The sequence below is a fragment of the Rhinichthys klamathensis genome, unplaced genomic scaffold (assembly GCF_029890125.1).
Source record: "Rhinichthys klamathensis goyatoka isolate OS25496 unplaced genomic scaffold, OSU_Roscu_1.1 h1tg000150l_1, whole genome shotgun sequence".
NCBI lineage: Eukaryota > Metazoa > Chordata > Actinopteri > Cypriniformes > Leuciscidae > Rhinichthys > Rhinichthys klamathensis.
Genome location: NW_026606685.1, coordinates 379208 through 390310, shown reverse-complemented (window position 1 = coordinate 390310; position 11103 = coordinate 379208). Strand labels below are relative to the sequence as shown.

Genomic DNA, 11103 nt, shown 5'->3' with positions numbered 1-11103 from the left:
AGGCTATCCTGCAAATCCTCTAAAAATTGTTGGCCTAATTTTGTATCCAAATTGTCCATTAGCCTAAATAGCCACAATAAAAAAATTAGCTCCGATTGGATGGCAGCCTATTTCTATGGTGATTTTGAGATTCAGTTTCAGAAAAGAATATTTTTCATGGGGTTGCACTGCATAGGCTACATTTTCCTTAAAATAGAATAGAATAGAATAGAATAGAATAGAATAGAATAGAATAGAACAGCTATCACACAAGCAACGTAGCCTAGGCTACACATTGTTTAACGTGAAGGAGCTATTTCTTCATAACTGATTTCTAAAATGACTTTTATTATAAATAGTCAGGTAAGATGAGTTGCACGCGGGAAACAGCGATAACAAAAGCTGCTGTCTCTAAGCGCGCAGGACTAGCCTATTATTTAAAAGTCTGTTTAAGGCGACAGATCTTCACAAGCCCTGATACTGCGCGCATGCAAGTACAACCCGTCCACTCTTACCGAAAGGAAACGGACAACTAAAGACGGCAAGACTACAATTAAAGACAACTGGACTTCCATGACCGGGGTATCAATGAAGACAGGCACGCGCACAGGTGACAACCCGCAGCTTCTACCTGCATCTCCGCGCATCCTCCCTCGACTCGGGATCTGTTCGATCTGTTGTCGCAAACAAAGTTTCTGATTGCATTTATTTAGACTCTGATTTGTTAGTTAGTTTTGGACAAGTTAGATTAGAGCCGGTTACACTTGGACCACAAGTGTGGAGCATAGCCTACATTTTTGCCCTTTATTTGTTGCATTTTCAATGTAGCCTAAATGACAGATTGTTTTATAGTCTATATATTTATTTCACACACACCTACACCTGAGATAGATAGATAGATAGATAGATAGATAGATAGATAGATAGATAGATAGATAGATAGATAGATAGATAGATAGATAGATAGATAGATAGATAGATAGATAGATAGATAGATAGATAGATAGATAGATAGATAGATAGATCTGTTCATATCATCATTTCCCACTCAAAGGAGGTAAAATATTCATATGTGCTGCAGGAGAGGAGCTATCAGCTGCTACTATCAACATGGAAAACAAACCAGTAAGTTATTAATGTTATTCTCTTATGATACATAAATAAATACAACTTTTTTATATTATTTTAATTTGCAGCAATGTGATGAGTTAAACCTGTTTATTTTGATGTTAATTTTGTACATTTTTATTTTATTAGATACATTGTTTACAGTTTTGTACAATAGGTCAATATATAGCGTTTAGACAATTCATTAATTTGAAAAGTGGCAATTCTATTTTAAAATAGGCCTATATTAAAAGTAAAATTCATTATTATTAAAGTTACCGATATTGCTATTTAACTGTATGGTTATTGGTTTGTGTAGGACAAATTCTAAATCATGTTTTTAATATCCTTCACAAGTTTTGAATGGCAGTGTGCAGACAGTAAACCACAGATAGACTATAAATCCATGGTAAAGAAAGCTTCAAAACATAATTTATTCATAGAAATAAATCAATTCAATTAAATTCACATTTATTTGTATAGTGCTTTTCACAATACATATCGTTTCAAAGCAGCTTTACAGAAAATGCATGTTTCTACAAAAAACAATTTAATGTAATTTAGACAATTTAGAGTCATTTGTTATCAGATGTGACTGTCCAAGTAATGTCCATCAGAAATGTACAGTTCTATAGATTATAGAAATCATGCAGTTTGCTAACATCATGCATTAATTTAGGCAGAAATGATCTCATTAAAGTAGTTATTAGTTGTTATCATAATTACAATACATAGAAAATTTGGCAGTTGTGTATGTTGATTCAGAGTTGGTGTTGGCGTCATCTCTTCACAGGGGATCGGTCATCCCCAGAGACAGAAAAGCAAATGGAAAATAATTAGCGTAGCTGCTGTTCATAACATTTCAGGCAAATGATAATCATGTGCATTTGATCTGATATAAAGGTTATGAGATGCATTATGTGAATGCTTGGCTAAAGAGATGTGTCTTTAATCTAGATTTGAACTGGGAGAGTGAGTCTGAGACCCGAACACTCTCAGGAAGACTCCAGAGAATTAACTAAATAACTTTTTTACAACAAAAATGAACCATTACGGAACTTACTTAAGCTGGACTATGATGCTGTTCTTCTAGAAACAAACTTTGTTGCATTATTTTCCTGTTATCACTGGATAAAGCTGCTTTGAAACAATCTGTATTGTAAAAAGCGCTATAAATAAAGGTGACATGACTTGATTGTAGGGCGATGGAAGATCAGTTAAATACACAGGAGCTAAACCGTTTAGGCCCTTGGGTCAGTAGCAATAGGGTACATAATAATAATAATTAATAATAATACTTGAGATGATCAAATTGGTGTTATATGATCATATTTTCTTTAACGTTACCTGGTAAGAATTCTAGCTGCATTTTGGACTATTGTATAGCTTGTTTATTGAAGATGCATTACAATAGAGGTCATGAATGCATGATAGCTTTTCTGCATCAGAAACAGATAAGCTGGAAGAAGGCTGTTTTTGAAACATATGAAATATGGTTTACGAAAGACAAGTTGCTGTCTAATATAACACCAGGTATTTGGATGAACAGTAGCCTAGCCTAATTCTACATGCAAAATGTATTCTAAGAGATTCTGCAGGTGTTGGGTCCAATAAGTCTTTAAAATAGGCCTATTAGTCTTTTTTTTTAATATTCATGAATTCACATATGCCAAATATTAAATAGACAATTCTGCTGTTTCGGCAAAAAACCTTGCACACATTTCTTTGAACAGATTTCTGTAAAATATATGGCAAATGAGATTTCGGATGTTTGATAATAACGATGGTGAATGTTTAATGGTGTTCCAGGACCCGGGCTGTGAGTCACCATTGTGCGCGGGCTGTGGCGCGCGGATCTCGGATCGCTTCTACCTGCTCGCGGCAGACAGACGGTGGCACGAGCGCTGTTTGAAATGTAGCGCGTGCCACGCTGACCTGGAGTCAGAGCTCACGTGCTTCAGTAAACACGGAGACATTTACTGTAAGGAGGACTATTACAGGTAAAATAAATGTAGCCTATACAGCTGAACGTTGGTTGTTATATTCAACATCGAAATTAGACCAAATTGTTACTCACTGCATATTATTGCTACGCTATAGAAGACCGCGTTTAGTTGTCACGGTTTTACCCCAGCGAAGGTTTATTTGAATCCTTTTTTCAAAAAAGTTATTGAATTTCCAAAAAGGATAGAGTTACAGAAATTTAACAAACGTTGACCTTTCACCCCAAAAGCGGGGTAATTTGTCACAATGTAGGCCTAAACCCGCTGTTTATTGACACTAATTTGAGTAGAACAGCTAGCCTATAACATTTCATATGAAATCATCTAAAGTAAAAAAAATAAAATAAAAAAAATACAGGGTTTCTGCAGGTCTTAAAAAAGTCTTAATTCATTCTTACACAAATTAAGGCCTTAAATAAGAGCAGAAAGTCTAAAATTCATAAAGTAAGGGAATTGCATTCTCTGCAAAAAAGATTATCCTCAGTATTTTTGTCCTGTTTTCCAATAAAACTATCGAAACCTCCTTTAATCAAGATATATTTACTTGAGATGCAAATGTAAAATGAAATTGTGAGTTTATGCTTAAAACAAGAACAAATATCTGTCAATAAGTTAAAAAAAAAAGTTATTTAAATTAAGTTGATGTTTCTGAGCCCATTGCGTGAGCTTAGAATTATAAGGTTCTATCTCCGTTTAGGGTAGTTCTGAGATATTGAGCATCAAAGTTTTTACATCCCTGCTGGTTTGTGAGATGGAACCTTTTTATTTTACTAACTACTAACAAAATATTTTTTTTTACAAAAATAACACCACACAGGCATTAATAAACACCTAATGGATAAGATTATGTCAAAAACTCAATTTCGACCAAAAGTGGAGATAGAACCTTATAATTCTAAGCTCACGATTGGCAGATATTTGTTCTTGCTTTAATCATAAATTCACTTCATTTTGACAGAGAACAAGACACATTTTTTGACAGAGAACAAGACACATTTTGACACAATATTTTATGTAATTTTGCATCTCAAGTAGCCTAAATGTGTCTTGATTTAAGAATCTTTTTTGTAAAATTAATTAAAAAGTTATGGATATCTGTTGTATTTTCAAACTCTGAAGTGTTGCCGATACAACTCATTGTGTTTCTCCCTAGACATTTACATTTCGAGAACATATGTATTGCGTTCCCTTCATTCCTTAAATTTTCTTTACTTGGTCTTTAAAAGTCTTACATTTACCTTCATAAAACCTGCAGAAACCCTGAAAAAGTCTTATGAAATCATGAATCAACAAAAATGCAAAATATGCTAAATACCAGACCACTGATCTGTGACAACTTGCCCCATCACTTCTTTCCTGAGTTTTCACAGTTCACACATGTGAAAAGCTTCTTAATAAAGCCAAACAATGATGTCTTCTCTTAAGTAGTAGGTTTTCTTCGCAAAGATGTGCACGGTGTCACCTGGGAATCTCTGCTGCAGAGATAGTGATGCGCGCCAGGGATCTGGTGTACCACTTGAGCTGTTTTTCCTGTGCCACCTGCGACAAAGTGCTATTCACTGGAGATCACTACGGGATGAGGGAGACGTCAGTGTACTGTCGGGTACATTTCGAGATGATGCTACAGAAGGAGTGTCTTAAGGATTTGTATTATTCTGACGTGTCTCCAATAGAGCTAAACTCTGAGAGCAGCACATACAATGAAGGGACACCTGTGCGCAGAGGACGGGCCCGGAAGAGGAAACATTTTGATGCCGCTGACCATGGGACTTATAACTCAGGTAATGCATTTTAGAGATTAGCGTTATTTTATAAGTGCTGTCAAATCGATTAATCACGATTAATTGCATCTAACATAAAAGTTTGTGTTTACATAATATAGGCTATGTGTGTGTATATATTTATATATATTATATATGTCTGTGTGTGTGTGAGTGTCCGTTATACAGTGTTGGGGGTAACTCATTACAAGTAACTTGAGTTACGTAATCAGATTACTTTTGCAAGTAACTAGTAAAGTAACGCATTACTTTTTTAATTTGGAACAAAATATCTGAGTTACTTTTTCAAATAAGTAACGCTAGTTACTTTTTCACATGTATTGACTGACAACTCTCCTGTCCTCATGTTGAGAGAAATAAAGTGAGGAGGTGATGTGTGTGTGTGTGTGTGTGTGTGTGCGCGCGCAGTGTAAACATGGTTATTGTAGTTCTAGACTAAATATGAACATGCATTTACTCATCTCACTTGCACGAAAACATTCAGCATTCCTCAAAATGAATAAAAACAGTAAATTTTATCAGAATTTTATGCAAAACTTTTATAATTAACTATCTTAAATTACACAAAAATATTTCATGTATTTAATCTCACTTTATTAACCAATGCTGCTAACCTTCAATGATCTAATTCAACTATACTAATAGGCAAAAATTACTCAAGATTAGACGAAGAAATAAGCGTGTTGAACTTCCTTCTCCTGTATCCTATTGTTGTGTAATCCAGAACGGCTGAACGGTTTGTTTGAGCGGCGCCCTCTACTGTACAGGAGTAAACATGCATTTCCTTGCATTTATCACTTTTGGTGTGAAAGGGCCTTAACATTTGCCAAAAATATAACTTTTTTGTTGTTATTAAAAAACAAACAAGCAAGCCCAGCCCAGATGAGAAAAAGTAATGCAAAAGTAATTTTACGCATTACTTTTCATAAAAAGTAACTAAGTAACGCAATTAGTTACTTTTTTTGGAAGTAACGCAATATTGTAATGCATTACTTTTAAAAGTAACTTTCCCCAACACTGCCGTTATACATACATACATACAGTTTATATATACATAGTTCTGTCATGAAACTCTAGATGGCGCAGGCTGATGGGTCCTTAATGCAACCTTACATTATATTTATATTTACAACATTAACTACTGGCACAAGCTGATTGGTTCATGTTGCATCTGCATATACACTCACCGGCCACTTTATTAGGTACACCTGTCCAACTGCTCGTTAACACTTAATTTCTAAGCAGCCAATCACATGGCGGCAACTCAGTGCATTTAGGCATGTAGACATGGTCAAGACAATCTCCTGCAGTTCAAACCGAGCATCAGTATGGGGAAGAAAGTTGATTTGAGTGACTTTGAACGTGGCATGATTGTTGGTGCCAGAAGGGCTGGTCTGAGTATTTCAGAAACTGCTAATCTACTGGGATTTTCACGCACAACCATCTCTAGGGTTTACAGAGAATGGTCCGAAAAAGAAAAAACATCCAGTGAGCGGCAGTTCTGTGGGCGGAAATGCCTTGTTGATGCCAGAGGTCAGAGGAGAATGGCCAGACTGGTTCGAGCTGATAGAAGGGCAACAGTGACTGAAATAACCACTCGTTACAACCGAGGTATGCAGCAAAGCATTTGTGAAGCCACAACACGCACAACCTTGAGGCGGATGGGCTACAACAGCAGAAGACTCCACCGGGTACCACTCATCTCCACTACAAATAGGAAAAAGAGGCTACAATTTGCAAGAGCTCACCAAAATTGAACAGTTGAAGACTGGAAAAATGTTGCCTGGTCTGATGAGTCTCGATTTCTGTTGAGACATTCAGATGTTAGAGTCAGAATTTGGCGTAAACAGAATGAGAACATGGAACCATCATGCCTTGTTACCACTGTGCAGGCTGGTGGTGGTGGTGTAATGGTGTGGGGGATGTTTTCCTGGCACACTTTAGGCCCCTTAGTGCCAATTGGGCATCGTTTAAATGCCACGGCCTACCTGAGCATTGTTTCTGACCATGTCCATCCCTTTATGGCCACCATGTACCCATCCTCTGATGGCTACTTCCACCATGTCACAAAGCTCTAATCATTTCAAATTGGTTTCTTGAACATGACAATGAGTTCACTGTACTAAAATGGCCTCCACAGTCACCAGATCTCAACCCAATAGAGCATCTTTGGGATGTGGTGGAACGGGAGATTCGCATCATGGATGTGCAGCCGACAAATCTGCGGCAACTGTGTGATGCCATCATGTCAATATGGACCAAACTCCCTGAGGAATGCTTCCAGCACCTTGTTGAATCTATGCCACGAAGAATTGAGGCAGTTCTGAAGGCAAAAGGGGGTCCAACCCGTTACTAGCATGGGGTACCTAATAAAGTGGCCGGTGAGTGTATATATATACATAATTACACTATATATGTATAGAAATGTGTGTGTGTATAGTGTATACATTACACACAGATGCACACACACACATATATAATATATACTGTATATATAAATATAATAAAATATATACACACACACATTTTTATGTAAACACAATGTTTTATGTTAGATGCGATTAATCGTGATTAATCGATTTGACAGCACTAATATTTCCATCAACTTACAGGTTATAAAGTTTATTGTAGATATGTGGGTGCTCAGTTTTTCCTGTCTTTTAATACATTTGGCCAAAATCTTGTGTTATAAAAGATGAGTTGCTTACACAGGCTGTATCGGCTATGATTAGGGCAAATACCAGACTAAGACACTCTTCTCGGCTCCTCAAATACATAAAACATTAGCCTTCACACACATTGTGGTTTTTGAATAATGAAAAGATTACTTACCCTTGCACTGAATTTTCATCATATATATATATTCCAAACTTTTGACCTGTAGTGTGTATTTAATTTTGGGATTATCAAAATAAAAATGTTAATAGTTATTATTAAACGATAGGTTAGCATTACAAAAATAGTCAGATTCCATTATAAACATACACAAACAAATATAATTAACAAATAAAATCCAATTGTTATTTTAATATGAATACAATTAAAAAAATAATTAAATAGTAATAATTATTATTAATTATTATTACTATATAAATATTCTAAAATGACTTTAGTAAATCATGTTCTACACAAAACAGTTCTTAAAAAAATTAGTTAAGAGTAAATCGTCATAGTTGTGGAACTTTGTTCTCAAGTAAATGTGTGCAGAAGATGAAACTGAGAAGACAGTGTTTGCTATTGTTGACTATAGTGCCCTGGCCTTTAGTGTTTCAGTGAGTCATATCAGTGATGATTAACTGTGTGTGCATGTGCTCTAGACGTGAGCGATATGGGTGTGGAGCTGTCGGAGAGAGTGAGCTGTCAAAAGTCCAAACGCATGAGAACGTCTTTCAAGCATCACCAGCTGCGGAGCATGCAGTCGTTCTTCACCCACAACCACAATCCAGATGCCAAAGACCTCAAAGAGCTCTCCCAGAAAACCGGCCTCACCAAACGTGTGCTCCAGGTCAGAAAAACATCACTGGGAGTTGAACAGAATGACCTCTGTTTGAGTTAGATATACAGTGGGCTCCAAAAGTCTGAGACCACGTTGAAAATGTGGCATTAAAAATCGAATGTAAAATGCATAAGAAATGAAAAATGCATAAGAAATATTCGAGATTCGGCATTATTTGTAGATCACTAATCAAAGTAAATTTGCAACATGGGTCATGTGACTCCTTTGTACAGATGGTCAGATTTTCTTGTTTTCAAGTTTTCTTGTTCGATTTCATGCACAGACCGATCGGCATTTATGGAAACTTGTTTCCTTGCAATTTGCTGCAGGAGCTCTGATGATGACACAGCTGTTTCACGTTTGGCCGGACATGCGGACATGTTTATTCAGACACCTTAAGTTCTGCTAATGATAATTTCACTAAAAATTAAAGTTTTTTTACTGGCATTGATAGTTCTATGAAGAATCTTTAACATCCATGGAAACATTCCATTGTACAAAATGTTCTTTTTATTAGTTTAGATTATTATAATGTTCTTTACACTGACAAAAAAATGGTCCTTTTAAGAACTGTTGACTGAAAGATTATTTGAGGTAGCCGACATGGTTCTTCTATGCAACACCCGACTTTATTGGTATTTAAAGGTAGGGTAGGTAATTTTTGGAATGGCTAGCAATAGCAAGCTAGCTTTGAAAGCATGAGATCCCACCCTCCTTTCAAAGCATCTTCAAAGCCACGCCTCCTTCAAAACACATGAAATAGAGTTTGCAAAATGTCACGAGACGAAAGACGGCGTTAAACTACCTCGTGTCTCAAAGCACATAACATTACAGTAATAATGAACATAAACAACTTAAAGAGCCCTGACCTGTACCACCTGACTGCTGCAGGTTCATTACGCCGTTGATAGTGTTGCCATTGAAGCGCATACATTCGAGTCACAAACCGCTCCGTGTATAACGTCACGGGTTTCCATCTCTTCCAAATGACAGTAGTTATGGCCTGAACGCAGCATAAGCTGGTTGTTTTGGTTCAGGACGAACTGTAAAACGCGGCTGCTGTTTCGGTTGCGCTGCTCGGTGACTGACGTCTGTCTAATTCTGCATAGCATTAAACTTGCTGATGATGTGTGATGTCTGCGAGAGCTGTGACCAGTGAGTGATTGCTATCAGGATGTGAAAAGACTTTCAACCAGCATAACAAAAAAAAAAATTCTGGAACAAATCACCTACCCTGCCCTGAAATAGTATAGGCTTATGTTGAACCTTATTCTTGTACACACAGGCCCTGTAACACTTTTCAACTCCTCCACTGACTGCAAGCAGAAAATCTCGCCGATCGGTTCGATCGAGCCACAGCCGAAGTCAAACACACCTAAAAATCTCTCATTCCCTCCCTCACTGATATGTAAATAAGCCTAATGGAGTCAAATCCTCATGTTGTCTTTATTTTCTGCAGGTTTGGTTCCAGAATGCCCGAGCAAAATTCAGGAGAAATTGTCTATATGAGGAGAGCGTGGGAGTGGACAATGTTTCTGACAATTCCACCATCACGTCCCCATCGGTGCCTTCACCTGAGCTTTCTCACGGATCCTTGAGCCCATCAAGCCCCAACACCGGCACCTCTCCATCTCAACACACACACACACACACGCAACACAAAACACAACAGCATTAGCCATTCACAATGTACACTCCCCAATTTCTTCAGAGTTCCTCTACCAGTAGTTTTTGATTGTTGTTATACTATATTATCTTTAAAGTTAGTGTATTTGTTAGGCCTGTTGGAGTCTTTGAAGCACCAGCACACAGTAAAAGAGAAGCCACCTCCAACATTGTCTACTGCTGTTATCCCATTTCAATATGTTTCGGGATGGAATACTAAGTATGTACAGCATTCTGCATATAATATATGGTATACAGTCTGTTGCATTTTAAAAATAGTTTGTTAAAATGCTATATCATATGCAAGCATGAATGTTTCAAACAGTCGCATGTTAAATTGTTGTCACATGAGATCATTGTTTTGTATGTCGGCAAATTGCATCCACATATCACCTTGAAAATAAAAGTTATATAGCACTTTTTATTCCGTTTCATATAGACATGTCTCATTTTCATTAGTAAGATGTATTGCAACGATTCATTAAATTGATCAAAAGTGACAACATTTATAATGTTACAACAGTTTTCTGTTTTAAAGGAACACTCCGACTTTTTGGGACTTTAGCCTATTCACCTTATCCCCCAGAGTTAGAAAAGTCCATACATACCTTTTTCATCTCCGTGCGTGCTAAAAGTCTGTTTGACGCAACCACCGCTAGCCTAGCTTAGCACAAAGACTGGATGTAAATGGTTGCAGCTAGCATACTAATCCAAATAAGTGACAAAATAACGCAAACATGTTTCTATTTACATGTTGTGATTTGTATAGTCACAGAGTGTACAAAAAACAAAGTCACATGAGACACAGACATATTTTAACCGTATAAATACTGGGAACTATATTCTCTGAAGGCGACTATATATTTTCTGAAGGCGAAACACTGCTACTTGGGCGGAGTGATAACCGCAGCACCTGAGACGCGCCGTGGTGAGGAGCAGAGAGCGCGTCTCAGGTGCTGCGGTTATCACTCCGCCCAAGTAGCAGTGCTTCGCCTTCAGAGAATATAGTTCCCAGTATTTATACGGTTAAAATATGTCTGTGTCTCATGTGACTTCGTTTTTTGTACACTCT

General features: G+C 37.1%; 1 protein-coding gene across 1 annotated transcript; it reads left to right on the top strand.

Moving 5' to 3' along the window:
• The first annotated feature begins 404 nt into the window (after window positions 1–404).
• Window positions 405–10197, top strand: lhx2a (LIM homeobox 2a). Its single transcript, XM_056258267.1, has 6 exons — window positions 405–589; window positions 1061–1104; window positions 2896–3086; window positions 4518–4870; window positions 8188–8375; window positions 9826–10197. Exons 1-6 carry the CDS (start codon window positions 553–555, stop codon window positions 10042–10044), a joined length of 1032 nt encoding a protein of 343 aa, XP_056114242.1. The 5' UTR covers window positions 405–552; the 3' UTR covers window positions 10045–10197.
• The last annotated feature ends 906 nt before the right edge of the window (window positions 10198–11103 follow it).

Bases quoted from the DNA above. Each gene is read 5' to 3' on its own strand.
- lhx2a (XM_056258267.1), top strand. From the start codon at position 553: ATGACCGGGGTATCAATGAAGACAGGCACGCGCACAG. The intron at 1,105-2,895 runs GTAAGTTATTAA...ATGGTGTTCCAG, and splicing joins TCAACATGGAAAACAAACCA to GACCCGGGCTGTGAGTCACC. The intron at 8,376-9,825 runs GTCAGAAAAACA...TATTTTCTGCAG, and splicing joins TCACCAAACGTGTGCTCCAG to GTTTGGTTCCAGAATGCCCG.